This window comes from Castor canadensis, chromosome 5, assembly GCF_047511655.1.
Source record: "Castor canadensis chromosome 5, mCasCan1.hap1v2, whole genome shotgun sequence".
Taxonomy (NCBI): domain Eukaryota; kingdom Metazoa; phylum Chordata; class Mammalia; order Rodentia; family Castoridae; genus Castor; species Castor canadensis.
Window position 1 is genome coordinate 164129356 of NC_133390.1, and position 13771 is coordinate 164143126.

General features: G+C 51.9%; 1 protein-coding gene across 2 annotated transcripts in view; it reads left to right on the plus strand.

Annotated features, from left to right (window-relative positions):
• Positions 1-13771, plus strand: part of Plcg1 (phospholipase C gamma 1) — a 34261-nt gene that overhangs the window by 16114 nt on the left and 4376 nt on the right. For both annotated transcript variants that reach the window (XM_074074761.1, XM_074074762.1), the window contains exons 2-24: positions 2714-2866; positions 2967-3060; positions 3198-3245; positions 5262-5346; positions 5442-5525; positions 5749-5783; positions 5983-6055; positions 6154-6255; positions 6482-6600; positions 6688-6773; positions 6848-6968; positions 7686-7854; positions 7978-8100; positions 8182-8283; positions 8369-8556; positions 8851-9051; positions 9126-9245; positions 9340-9520; positions 10395-10472; positions 11197-11300; positions 11535-11631; positions 11915-11984; positions 12529-12686. In XM_074074761.1, the coding sequence (XP_073930862.1) occupies positions 2714-2866; positions 2967-3060; positions 3198-3245; positions 5262-5346; positions 5442-5525; positions 5749-5783; positions 5983-6055; positions 6154-6255; positions 6482-6600; positions 6688-6773; positions 6848-6968; positions 7686-7854; positions 7978-8100; positions 8182-8283; positions 8369-8556; positions 8851-9051; positions 9126-9245; positions 9340-9520; positions 10395-10472; positions 11197-11300; positions 11535-11631; positions 11915-11984; positions 12529-12686 (2591 nt within the window). The remainder of the gene's footprint in view (positions 1-2713; positions 2867-2966; positions 3061-3197; positions 3246-5261; positions 5347-5441; positions 5526-5748; positions 5784-5982; positions 6056-6153; positions 6256-6481; positions 6601-6687; positions 6774-6847; positions 6969-7685; positions 7855-7977; positions 8101-8181; positions 8284-8368; positions 8557-8850; positions 9052-9125; positions 9246-9339; positions 9521-10394; positions 10473-11196; positions 11301-11534; positions 11632-11914; positions 11985-12528; positions 12687-13771) is intronic.

Below are 13771 nucleotides of genomic sequence, written 5' to 3' on the forward strand. Positions count from 1 at the left end.
TTCAGACTGGTCTCTGGAAATGTGCTCAAGGACATAGGGCAGGCTGGAGCTCACAAAGGGCCCACTGGCTCTGTGTGTGTGTGTGTGTGTGTGTGTGTGTGTGTGTATGTGTATTTAAGAAGGTATGGACTCAAGGACATAGGGCAGGCTGGAGCTCACAAAGGGCCCACTGGCTCTGTGTGTGTGTGTGTGTGTGTGTGTGTGTGTGTGTGTGTGTGTGTGTGTGTGTGTATGTATTTAAGAAGGTATGGGGTGGTTTCATGTGGCTTGGCATCATGCCTTGGACTGGCCCTGCAGCTGCCTGCTGAGTGGTAACCATAACACTGGGGACTATCTGGTGCCTGATAGGCAGTGGAGTTGGGGAAATGCCCCCAGTTATGGGCCATGCAGGCCCTGACCTAAATGCATTTAAGTATTTGTGTGTGTTCTGGGCGTGTTGTGTGTATATGTGTGCTCATGCACCTTTATAAGAAGGTGTGGGAGGGGGATGGAAACAGCTTCACACCGGAAGAGCATTCTGGATTCTGTTTCAAAGGGCAGAGTTTGTGGCTTTTGTGCAGTTTCTCATCTGAGCATTTCCCCTGCTGGAAGCTCCTCCTACTATTCTTGGAAACTGTGTTCTCAGATTAGGTCTTTTTATCCCAGTTCTCCTTCTCCCTTGATATAATGCCTCATTTTTACTCCAACCCCATTTTACTGCCCCTCTTTCACCCACATGCCTACTTTTTCTCATTTTAGTTGTTCACTTGAGGGACTCTATCCAACCTGGAGTAGATGAGGAACACACATTTTCATTTTTTTCATAGCAGCATGAGACATTGAGAGAATGATTATTGCAGGTTTGTTCTCTCAGTTGGGTCTTTGTATGGAGAGAATAGAGCCAGTCCATGGTCCAGGACTAAATGGGGACAGGAAGCAGTAGCTGTTCTTGTTGTAGGTTTGACTTAGTTTGGATAGAGCAAAGAAGATAGGCAAAAGCTCAGAGGTAAATCTCTTGAGTCCCATCACAAAGAAACTTTGTGAGGGAACAGGTTCTCATTAGGCTAGAGTGGGCAACCTCAGGAGGGTAGTGAATGGGATCCCCAGGTGTCCAAACAAGGGTTTATGAAGACTCAGGAAGAATGGCCAGTTGGTGAGAACTGGAGGGAGGGCCACCAGCAGGAAAGTCAGGGTTCCCAGATAAAGGACAGGCTGGAGGGCTTTGCTGAGGGGATGGAATCAGGCCAAGATAGAACCAGTACTATTGAAGCAGGGGAGCTGAGGATCAGGCCAGAAGTGATGCCACTTCGCACTCCCAGGTTGGATAGGTGGGCCCACTGTTGCTGTGGCTAGAGGGACAGGATAGGGAGAGAGTGAGCTATGGTTGGGGTCTTTAGACATTCCAGCCAGGTTGATGTGTACTTTGGGTGAGGAGGACTCCTGGAGTAGGGGCTGGCCAGGCAGTCTGGGGCAGAGCATTTGAAGAGGTTTCCTAGTTGAGAATGCACTCATAGTCATCTCTGTTAGCCAAGCCAAGTTTCTTCCACTTGACCTGATCCTCCCTGAATGTGTCGTGGGTCAAGTGTCTCCCTCTGTCCAGGGTTTAGCCCTCCTTGTGGTGGTGAGTGCTGCACTCAGAGCTTCTGCACCTGAGCAAATGCCGGCCAGGGAGCAGCTCCTTCTGTGTGCTGCATACAATACTGGTGCTTTTAGCTAAACTAACTTTTGGTTTCACCAACATCCTCCCACTGCTCTTGTTTGTTTACTGCTTCTCTTCACAAGTGAAGCAGTGAGGACAATGGTTGTCTCTGTAGGATTGTCAACTATCGTGAGGGAGAGCTAGGATTCTAGTCTAGGCAGTTTCACTCCAATACCTGAGCAAGTTGTTACTACCACCCTCCCTTCCACCTGCCTTCCAGAGAAGCCCAGGCCCCTTGCTCTTTAGATGGTAACACTGAGACTGGAAGAAATTGAACAAGTCACCAGCTCAGAGTTGCTTTGCGTATCACTCAAGTTAGCAGCCAAAGTAGGTTGTTTGCCACACAGGGCTGTGTACTTCCCCAACCTGTGCTGTGAGGGCAGAGAGAACAGTCAAGGGCTCTTTTATAATTAAGACAACAGGCCAAAAGGTTGGCTAGACTCAGGGTGCCCACTGCATTTGGACAGCTGTTGCCTAGGGGCGGAGAGGGGAGAACCTAGGCATCTTGCTGAAGCTTGTGTGGGCATGTCTTTAAGGCATAGGACATCTCAGGCATGCCCAGTTGTCTGGGCCTGAACTTAATTCCTCCATGGGATCCTGAGGCCCATTTGGACCTGCTCAGCTTTGCCCCTGAGACTTTACAATTGGTTCTGTGTAAGCTTTGGGTCAGAAAGCAGTCTGCGTGGAACAGCTTTAGGTCCCCATTGCTCCTTCTGGAGTCCATCTCTTTTCCAGGTCAAAGTCTCCAGCATTGCATTCTCAGCAAGGGATACCACACAGAGCTCTCTGTCCCCAGATAGCCCTGACTTCTCACCCTTTAGCAAAGGTCTAGCCTTAGATCAACTCAGCTGTCTTTTATCACCTAGGATGCCGGTGAGTGGTTTTAGTTCTACCCCTGGGGAGTAGGGCAGTGTCTTTATTTGTGGTTACTCCCTAAGGAAGAGTGGGAATGAATGAGGAAACTAAGTTGCCTTCCTTTTGATAGTGATTCTGGGATGCCCCAACCTGACCTAGGCCCCTTCACTCCCTTCCTAGTTGATATTCGTGAAATCAAGGAGATCCGTCCAGGGAAGACCTCACGAGACTTTGACCGCTATCAAGAGGACCCTGCTTTCCGACCAGACCAGTCACACTGCTTTGTCATCCTCTATGGAATGGAATTCCGCCTGAAGACCCTAAGCCTGCAAGGTGGGAGTAAGGAGGCAGGAGCTAAGAAAGGGGAATGTCTGCTAGTCCCTGGCCCAGTGGGAGATATGTGCCCTCAGCTCAGCTGTTGCTCTGTTCATAGCCACATCTGAGGATGAAGTGAACATGTGGATCAAGGGCTTAACTTGGCTGATGGAGGACACATTGCAGGCAGCCACACCCCTGCAGATTGAGAGGTATGACCCGCCACTGATGTTGTTAGGGTCAGGGGCTTGGGGACCAAGAACACAGACTTCAGACAGCACCCATTCTTCTCCCCAGGTCCCACCCTAGCTGGAGGAGTAGCCCTCACTTTAGGCTTCTTTCTCCCTAGGTGGCTCCGGAAGCAGTTCTACTCCGTGGATCGGAATCGTGAGGATCGGTAGGTGCTGAGCTGTGGCTTATGCCTAGAGGTGGGTAGAGAAGCAGTCAGAACAGTAGTTGTGCTTCTGAGCAGCTGTCTGGAGAGCCAGACAACCAAGGAACCAGCCTGCTCTAAGTGGGTCATGGGATTCTGGCACACAAAGCTTTCTGCAGAAAGCCCTGTGGTGGCTTTGGTGCAAGCAGATGAGAGAAGCCAGTTGCTGTTTGTTGTGTGCTGAGTGGATATGTGGAGCTGGCTCTGCATGTCCTGAGGGCCAGGGTGGCTGGTAATGCAAGAGGGGTTGCCTTGAAGTTCACAGCTTTCAGGCCTGGTATGGCAGCCAGAAGGTCCAAGAGATGGGTGAACAAAGACCAGAAGCACCCTCTGATGGTTGCATGAGGCAGGAAGCTGTGGGTAGTTTGGAGGAGAGGAGTGAGATACACTGACTTAGAGTCTGCTTAGTAACACTCTGGCTGCTGTGTGGAGTGCTGTTAGGAACTTCTTCACCATTCTGGGTGAAAGATGGAGAGGGCTTTGATTGGGGATGTAATGGTAGGAGGTGGCTGGATTTTGAGTATATCATCAAAATTTTGAAGATAGAGCCAAAAAGAATTTCCTAACACATTGAGTTTGGGGTATGAGAAAAAGAGAGGAGTCAAGGCTTTTTGGCTTGAGCAGTTGGAAAATGGAGTTGCCATTAACTGAGATAGGAAAACTGGGAGGAGCACATTGTGGGGAGCTCGGGTTCAGTGTGGGATGTAAATTTTATGATGCACGGTAAATGTCCTGATAGAGGTGTAGAGTCTACAGGTAGGTAGAATGAGTTCAAAGGAGCAGTTGGGACTACAGATAATAATTTTGGTGAGGTGGAAAGCCTTGAGGGTAGATGAGGTCACCCAGGGGGCACACATACAAGCAGTCCAGTGATTACCCCAGACCCTTCTCACATTAGGGATGTGGTGAGTGGCAGCTAGCTCAGGTTAAGAGGAAACCCTAGGGAAGGGGATGGTGAAGACTGCAAGTTGACCATGTGTTTAGCATGATGGGAAGAGCAGTGTCAGCCTCATAGTGGGTGACTTAGGTGTTAAGGGAACGTGGGTGTCTCTTCCCAGGAGGGGAAGGGGCAGCAGCTAGAGAGGTAAGCAGGACAAGGTGAAAAGAACAACCTGCTCATGTACTGATGGGAAAGAGTCTACAGAGGAAAAGGGGATGGTTGGGTGAGTGAGGTATCTGTTTCCTTACTGAAAAATGGGGACCTTGATAGCACCTATCTCTGGGTAGCTGAGAGTCATGTGAGCTAGTACCTGTGCAGAGTGAATGCTCTCAACAGCATTTGACCATCAGTGCAGAGCTGAGTCTCCTCAGGGTATGTTGGTGCTTCCTGCCAGGCTCTCAGTTTAGAGGAAGAGGTTGTCCCCTACTCCCAGTGCCCACTTCCAGGAAAGAAAGCTTCTTTTCTCTTCTCCATCTTGTCCATCCTGTTGCCAGGTCTACATCTAGTCCCATATCCAAGGCGGAACAACCCTGGAGGACTGGGATGCTTTCCCTGTGACTGAGCTTCTTTTCTGGAGCCCCAGGAGTATGCCCAGGCCCCAACAGTTGCATTTGGCAGAGCATGCTCACCCCTTCTCTCCACCCCTTGTACTGTGATGCTGATGAACCTAGGGGCTGTGGGTTCTGAGGTTTCCCAGTAAGAACAGGTGGGAAACCCAAGACCAAGGTGTTATTTTGAACACTCTGTCCTTGACAGGTCATCCGCCACCTGGAGAGGCTGGAGAGCTGGGGGTACAGGCATGAGTGGTGCTAGGGCTGCTGGAGATTGCTTTTCCTTCCTGCCATGTCTGACCTGCTTTCCTGAGCCTGGTTACTTGCCAGAGTCATGGGCTTTTCTTACTCAGATGAGGAAACAGACCCAGAGAAAGGAAAGGATTTCCCTTGGCCTTAGGACTGCAGGTTACCAGAATAGTGTTACCTACCTGTCCAGGCCCAAGTGGGCTCAGCCAACAGATCAAAGGAATATTCCTGTTTTCTCAGTATATCAGCCAAGGACTTGAAGAACATGCTGTCTCAGGTCAACTACCGGGTCCCCAACATGCGCTTCCTCCGCGAGCGGCTGACGGTAAGGGCCTCTTGAGGCTGTCTGCTGGCAGGGTAGGGGAGGCCAGGAGTCCCTCAGCCAGGGCCTGACCAGTAGTACTGCTGTATACCTTGTAGGACCTGGAACAGCGCAGCGGGGATATCACCTACGGGCAGTTTGCTCAGCTGTACCGCAGCCTCATGTACAGCGCCCAGAAGACGGTGCATGAGCCACCTGCCCTCCCCTGCCCTTGCCCTGCTCCTCCACCCATCCCAGCCCTGCTTGCTTCAGCCCTGCTGCCTTGCTTGGGGGTCTTGTGGGTGCTATTGCTCCAGCATTCTTCTGAGGCCTGTCGCATCTGCTGCCCCAGCCACTCTTCCTGAGAGTCCCTTTGCTACATGGCCTCCTAAGATTCTCATCCTGACCAGATTCTGTTTCCTGCAGATGGACCTCCCCTTCTTGGAAGCCAGCTCTCTGAGGTTTGGTTTGGGGGAGGAATTGGGGTTCTCCCCTGGGTAATTTCAGATCCAGGTGGGAAGCAGTGGGTGGGGGAGCCATGCCAAACCATCTTGTGCAGCAGTGCTGATTGGGAGTTGGGTTCTGCCTTTCTAAGGGGTTCCTTGTGTATGGACTATGCCAATCAGCTGGTGGCCAGGCAATTACCTTCTCTTCCTGCAGGACTGGGGAGCGGCCAGAGCTCTGCCGAGTGTCTCTTCCTGAGTTCCAGCAGTTTCTCCTTGAGTACCAGGGGGTAAGGCTGGACTGGGCTGGGTGGGGCTAGGCCAGGAGGTCAGGCCAAGGGGTGGGCTCATTGGAGTTCTCTCCCATGCCCCGCTTTCCACTCATCAGGAGCTGTGGGCTGTTGACCGACTCCAGGTGCAGGAGTTCATGCTCAGCTTTCTCAGAGACCCCTTGAGAGAGATCGAGGAGCCGTACTTCTTCCTGGATGAGGTGAGCCCCAACCTTTTATAGCTTTTGTCAGAGAGAATGGGTGGGGTGACCAGACCCTGCCTGGGCCCCAGGAGCCAGAATCTCCTTGAGGATGCCATCTTATTCCTGCCTATCATCCACCTTGTCAAGCCCAGTTGTGACTAGGCAGTCTCCTCTACTATCACTTTGCATCTTGGGTGTCAGCTGGGCTTACTTTCTTGTCCCTTCCACATTTGTTTCTGGACAGTTTGTCACCTTCCTGTTCTCCAAAGAGAACAGTGTGTGGAACTCCCAGCTGGATGCAGTGTGTCCAGACACTATGAACAACCCTCTCTCCCACTACTGGATCTCCTCCTCACACAACACGTGAGTGTGGTTTTCTCAGCCCCACCCAGCTCCTTTGGGAGGGAATTGGGCCCACCAGACCACACCTGCCTCTCCTTGCTTGTCCAGGTACCTGACTGGGGACCAGTTCTCCAGTGAGTCCTCCCTGGAAGCCTATGCTCGCTGCCTGCGGATGGGCTGTCGCTGCATTGAGTGTATGTGGGAGCCTGGGGCTAGGGAGGGAAGGTAGGAGACCTGCCTGCTTGACAGTGGTGATGTTGTTCCCCAGTGGACTGCTGGGATGGCCCAGATGGGATGCCTGTCATTTACCATGGGCACACCCTTACCACCAAGATCAAGTTCTCAGACGTCCTGCACACCATCAAGGAACATGCCTTTGTGGCCTCAGAGTGAGTGGGTGTGGAGGACATGGGGGTTAATTTGGCTGTAGCTGTCTTGCTCCTGGGACCCTCACATACCCTGCTTCCAGTCCCCCTGCTCTTGCCCTTCCTCTTTTCCTGCTTGGTCAAGCCATTGTTTCCAAAGTTCTTTCCTCTGTTTCCTGTATCTGTGGCCAGCCTTCTTCTTGGGTCTTTCTCTTGTGAGGAACACATTTCTACTTCATCTCATCCTCAAAAAACACTTCTGTGACTGTGGTCTCTTTAGGCCAGTGTCCTGCTAGCTTCTTCCCCTTCACAGTCCAAAGAATTGTTTGTTCCCTGTGAGCCACGCCATAGTTCATATTGACCCCTAACCTGAGGTTATCAATCTCTTACTTCATGGAGGAATCCCCAGAATCCTCCGACAGTAATATTTGGAAGTTGCTTCTCATATTTCCTGATCTCTTTGTTGTAAAGTGTCCCTTGTACTGCTGGGCAGCTTCATAACTGGACCAATTCTGGGGTTCCCTTCAGCACTGGCCACCCCTTGCTCCCAGTGCTCCATAACTGCCCCTGTGGAGTCCCTCTAACCCTACCAGTAGCCACATCTTCTTTCACAGAGCTCCTGTGGATAAGGTGTCCCAGGCCCTTGGCTCCCAGCACCTCACTCTGTAGGGGGTTATTTGGACCTTGCCTGACCCTGCAGAATTGTAGGCTCTATGTCATTAACTTACCCCTCCCCCACAGGTATCCAGTCATCCTGTCCATTGAGGACCACTGCAGCATTGCCCAGCAGAGAAACATGGCCCAGTACTTCAAAAAGGTTCTTGGGGACACTCTCCTTACCAAGCCTGTAGACATTGCTGCTGATGGGCTCCCCTCACCCAACCAGCTCAAGAGAAAAATCCTTATCAAGGTGTGGTGGAGCTCTCAATTCTCAGTGCCCCTCTCAGGCCAGGGCTCCTGCTCTTGGTCTAGACCTGGATGAGGAAGTGGGACTAGGCTGGAACAGGCCTATGATCTGGTCTGCCTCCCGCAGCACAAGAAGCTGGCTGAGGGCAGTGCCTATGAGGAGGTGCCCACCTCTGTGATGTACTCTGAGAATGACATAAGCAACTCCATCAAGAATGGCATCCTCTACCTGGAAGACCCTGTGAACCACGTGAGGCCTGGGTTGGGCTGGGCTAGTGGGGCCAGTTGGTAGGGGACTCTGGTTCATAGGCCTCCCTTTGGTCTGTTCCAGGAATGGTATCCCCACTACTTCGTACTGACTAGCAGTAAAATCTACTACTCTGAGGAGACCAGCAGTGACCAGGGCAATGAGGACGAGGAGGAGCCCAAAGAGGTGAGGTGGCCCAGGGTTGGGGGCTGGGCTGGGTCAAGGCTGGGGCAGAATTACTGAGAGTCTATGGTTGCCATCCCTGTCACAGGCCACTGGGAGCACAGAGCTGCACTCCAATGAGAAGTGGTTCCATGGGAAGCTCGGGGCCGGACGGGATGGGCGACACATTGCTGAGCGCCTGCTCACTGAGTACTGCATTGAGACTGGGGCCCCTGATGGCTCCTTTCTAGTACGAGAGAGTGAGACCTTCGTGGGTGACTACACTCTGTCTTTCTGGTAACCCAGTCCTATTGGAGATTTTTTAGTCAGCATGAATATATGAACATGACTCTGCCAGAGATAACTATAATTAACATTTGAGCTTTTGTTTCCAGGCTTTCACGTGGAACATAACAATTTCTTCTCCATACACACACGTGCACACACATGTTTTTGGAACTTCTCACAAGACTGTCCCCTACAGCTTCTTAGGCAACTGACCTTTGTCTTTGGAACTTGATGCGTTGTCTGTGGTGTAATTTGGTCTTTGGATCCCTGGCCTGTTTCTTACACCACCCTGTCTTTCCTCAGGCGGAATGGGAAAGTTCAGCACTGCCGTATTCACTCCCGGCAGGATGCTGGGACCCCCAAGTTCTTCTTGACGGACAACCTTGTTTTTGACTCCCTCTATGACCTCATCACACACTATCAGCAGGTGCCCCTGCGCTGCAATGAGTTTGAGATGCGCCTTTCAGAGCCTGTCCCACAGACCAATGCCCATGAGAGCAAAGAGTAAGGAAAGGGACAGAGCTGGTGGGCAGGGATGTAGGTGGTGCTAGCTGCAGCTTGACTCTGCCTGTCCTCAGGTGGTACCATGCGAGCCTAACCAGAGCACAGGCCGAGCACATGCTGATGCGTGTACCCCGTGATGGAGCCTTCTTGGTGCGGAAACGGAATGAGCCGAACTCATATGCTATCTCCTTCCGGTGAGGGGTGTAGCCCAGGAGTGTTGTAGGAGGTATGGAACCTTGCCTGGGTCTGAGTTGCCCTGACCTTGTGTGACTTCCTGTCCTTACGAAGGGCTGAGGGCAAGATCAAACACTGCCGCGTCCAGCAGGAGGGCCAGACTGTGATGCTGGGGAACTCCGAGTTTGACAGCCTCGTAGACCTCATCAGCTATTATGAGAAGCACCCGCTGTACCGCAAAATGAAACTGCGCTACCCCATCAATGAGGAGGCACTGGAGAAGATCGGCACAGCTGTGAGGGGATTGTGGAGGGCACAGCTGTTAGGGGACTATCAAGAGAGATCATAATCTCATGGTGTCTGAATGTGTATTATAGCCAGTCCTGGGGTGTTGGAGCTCCCAGGAGGGACTCTAAGCCTGCTGGGGGCTATGCTAGAGGGAGTGATGTTTGAATTGTTTTTGTTAGAATGTGGATCACATTCAAGCAGCAGAATTCAAGCTGGGTGACAGGGTCAAGGAGTTCACAGAGGGAGAGGCACATACTCCAGAAACATGCCCACAGACTTGGCCTAGAGTATCCTGATCAAGGGGAGTGAACCTACAGTGTGGCTATACAGATACCTCTGGGGCCATCAGAGGAAGCCTCATGAGGAAAGAAGGCAGGACTGATAGGTAGGAGGAGGGCATCTCAGGCAAGAGATCAGTTGAGAGACTTGTTATCAGTGGACACAGTGGTAGTCGGAGAGGGGCCCACTGTCCACTGGGGCCTGGGATTCAATATGAGGAGAGACAGAAGGAGTGTGCTGGTAGCTCTTCCTGACTTTGGGCTCAGCTGTTGAACAGAAGCATGGAGCATGAGGTAACAGCTCAGGAGCAGTTGGCATTTGGGCCTTCAGGAGTCCAGGTAGAGATTTTAGAATTATGTGGTGGGTCCTAAGGCATGAATTGTACAGAAAGAAGAGAATGAGGCTAGGCCCTTAAGGCTATCTTTCCTGGGATTGAGGGGTCCCCGTAGAGTAGGCGTCAGTGAAGGGAATGGACTTGGTGGCAAGTCAGGGAGGGCCAGGTGGAAGCCAGCTGTGCTGGAGAAAGGGACCCATGGGAACAAGCAACTGCTTTTCATCTGGGCTCTGGGGTATGAACAGACTCCAATGTGTCCTGTTTCCAGGAGCCGGACTACGGGGCCCTCTATGAAGGCCGCAATCCTGGCTTCTATGTGGAGGCAAACCCTATGCCAACTTTCAAGGTACAGAGTTGCCCTTGGCACAGGAAGTTTGGAGGGGAGAGGGATCCTCAGCTGCTTGGGGCTTGCATTGTCTGAGTTCTGGGCCTGTCTGGTCTGTATGAAAAAGTGGTGGTTGTGATTTTTCTGAGGCCCAAGAGGTTGTGGTTGATAGATATGCGGTTGGTAGATGACCATGACTCTCCCAGGGCCAGCCCATACTCGTAGCCCCTTTTACTTGGATCAACACTGACCATTCCTGATTATTCCTAGGGATGACCTCCATTTCTTCCACGGGCAGCAGCAGGGCAACGGGTAGGAGATACACTGGGAAGTCCCTCCCTTGCTCATGAAAACCTGTCAGACAGAATCTTCCTCTTGCTCTTTTTTCTAATAGGAGACTCTGTCCTATTCCTCACCCCTCTCCTCAGCAGCCAGGGGCCTTCAGAGGTGGGGTATGATAGGGTCCTAGCCATGCCCACATGCTGTGGGTCCTGGGAATGTATACCAGGTTACTACAAACACTCCCTGACCTGCCAGCCCTGGCTCTTGTTAACAAACTCAAGGTTCTCCCTGGGCAGGGCTCACAAAGATCCACCTGGTTGCTAGGAGCGTCCCTGGCAGAGACCTTTTCTCTCCTCATCCTGTTTACCCTGGAGCCTCCTACAGGGCAGTGGCGAGAACTATACCAGGTCTGAAGTGGCAGGGAGAATCTGTCTGCTTTAACCCATGCATCTCACTTCTGCAGTGTGCAGTCAAAGCTCTATTTGACTATAAGGCCCAAAGAGAAGATGAACTGACCTTCACCAAGAGCGCCATCATCCAAAATGTGGAGAAGCAAGATGGGGGCTGGTGAGCCTGGTCCCTAGGGTTAGAGAGCCTATGGTGTGGTGGGACAGGAGTCCAGCCACGTGGAGCTGGCACTGAGAGGGTTTTGATGATGTGCTTTGAGGAGTGTCTGTCTTACATGTGCACCAGCAGAGCCTTCCTTGGCCTGGCTTTGATGTGGGAGCCCCAGGCAAAGGGTGTTTTCTTCATGGGAGTTTGGGGTGGTTTTTGATGATTAGTACCCTGCGACTTCTGCAGGTGGCGAGGGGACTATGGTGGGAAGAAGCAGCTATGGTTCCCATCAAACTATGTGGAAGAAATGGTCAACCCAGCAGCTTTGGAGCCTGAGAGGGAGGTGAGTGCAGAGCCATATGGTACCATGGGATTTCCCTGTCCCCAGGTTCTCTTCTACACGCACCATCACACACAGTCCCAGGCCTGCCTGTGCACGTGCAAGCACCTGTCACTTGCAGACAGTCACACAGCGTGGGTGGCCTTGCCCAAGGTTTCCGTTGTACCTGTGGCACTTGGCTAGTCATGGTACACCCACAAGATGTATTGTCACACACAAATAAACATCTCCTTCACACATGCACACAGCAGCCATGCTGACCATCCTGTGGGCTTTGCTTTCATAGCACTTGGACGAGAACAGCCCTCTGGGGGACTTGCTGCGTGGGGTCTTAGATGTGCCAGCCTGTCAGATTGGTGAGCCCTCTTTTCTTTCTCTTCTTACCCCCTGTTCCTTAGAGTCAGTCTCACCTTTCAGGCTCCTTCTGCTCCTAAGTAGGAAGCTGATGACTTGAAACCCCAAAGGCTGTCTTTACTCCAAGCTTCTCCTGTATTGTGGACACCCCAGACTCCCTTTGTTACCCCTAGCTTTGACCCCTGTATGTTTGCCTGTGCTGGGCACTGTGGAGTCAGTTGACAGAGAGCAAAGACGTTGAGGACTGACTGACATTCACAGTTCTAATAGGTTAGGCTTCCAGGTGTGTGACAGGACCTTGGAAATGGGGGGTGGGGGGGACATGGCCCAAGGAAGAGACAGAGATGGGTTGGAATCCTGGTTCCACCACAACTGCTAGTGACATGTATCTGAGTTATAGGGTCCTCCTATGTAAAATGAGCCCACACACCATGGGGTATGGGCAGGAAGATACAGGATGAGATAGAATGCATTGGAGCCAGTGCTGAGTGGAGTGGAGGATAGAGAGATGTTGTTTTCAGTCCTTGTCTTTTCTCACCTTCCTAGCCATCCGTCCTGAGGGCAAAAACAACCGACTCTTCGTCTTCTCCATCAGTATGGCATCAGTGGCCCACTGGTCGCTGGATGTTGCAGCTGACTCACAGGAGGAGCTGCAGGATTGGGTGAAAAAGATCCGTGAAGTGGCCCAGACAGCAGATGCTAGGGTGAGAACCTGTGGCAGCCTGGAATGTTGCTGGGGGCTAAGTGGGCTGCATGTGAGACTGTTGGATGGCCAGGGCCACCAGCTCCTCAGCACTGGAGGGCCAACTACCTTGCTGGCCATACCATGGCCTTGCCTTAGGTCAGAGACCTAGAAGAGTCAACTTAGAAGGCAGCACTGTGGTGTGCTTAGGAGGTATTACGTTTGTGGTGTCCTGGGTCATCCAAGTGAGTCTGTGTAATAGACACTTGGATACACAAGACTGAGAAAAGTAAGTCCTGGGCTGAAAGGGGGGTGGTCTAGTGTAGGCATGGGCCTGAAGTGGACTCAGAGTCCGTCCGTGAGAATGTGTAAGCTCGTGGTGGGCAGAGGCTATAGCCACCTGAGATTGCCGGGCTCTTATGTCGAGGGCTTCAGAGGCACAGTCAGATGTGAAAAGAACCTGAAAGTGCCTATTGGCCTTAGCAGCAATGATTAATACTGCTGGCACTACTGAAGCTGGATTGGGTGGCAGTGGACAGCTAGGAGTCTGTGCTCTGTCCAACTTGCTGTGATGGAGAGGTAGGCACTGAGGTTTTGTGGGTGGTTGGGGAGCCACTTGTGGTGGGAAGGACCAACCTTCTGGAGGAGGGATACCCCTTTCACTGAACCTTGGGATAGGGAGAAGCATTATCAAGGGCAAGGAATTCTTAGGAGGCTATTCCCCCAGGGCATTTGGAGTTTGGACCTATGGCTGTTTGGGAGAACAGGTACCTGTGATTCAAGTAGAGAAATGGTGGGGTGCTAAGGATTTTGTCCAGGAGTGTGCTCTGGTAGGACAAGGGGCTAAAAGGCTCATTAACTAAAGGGCAGAATCCTGGGTCTAGGCTAGAAAGGGAAGAGAGTCTGAATAGAGGAGCCACCAAGAGAAGAAAGATGGGTACAGTGGAGCAGGGCTGGGGGTGTGGTAGGTTTCTGCAGCTGAGATTGGGCATGGAGAGGAAGGGCTTATAAAGCTTGTATGTGCTTAAGATCATCTTAGACACAGATGTTGCTGATCCAGGGCATGAGGCCCCAGTAAAATCTTGAGTAATAATCAGGAGGCACCAT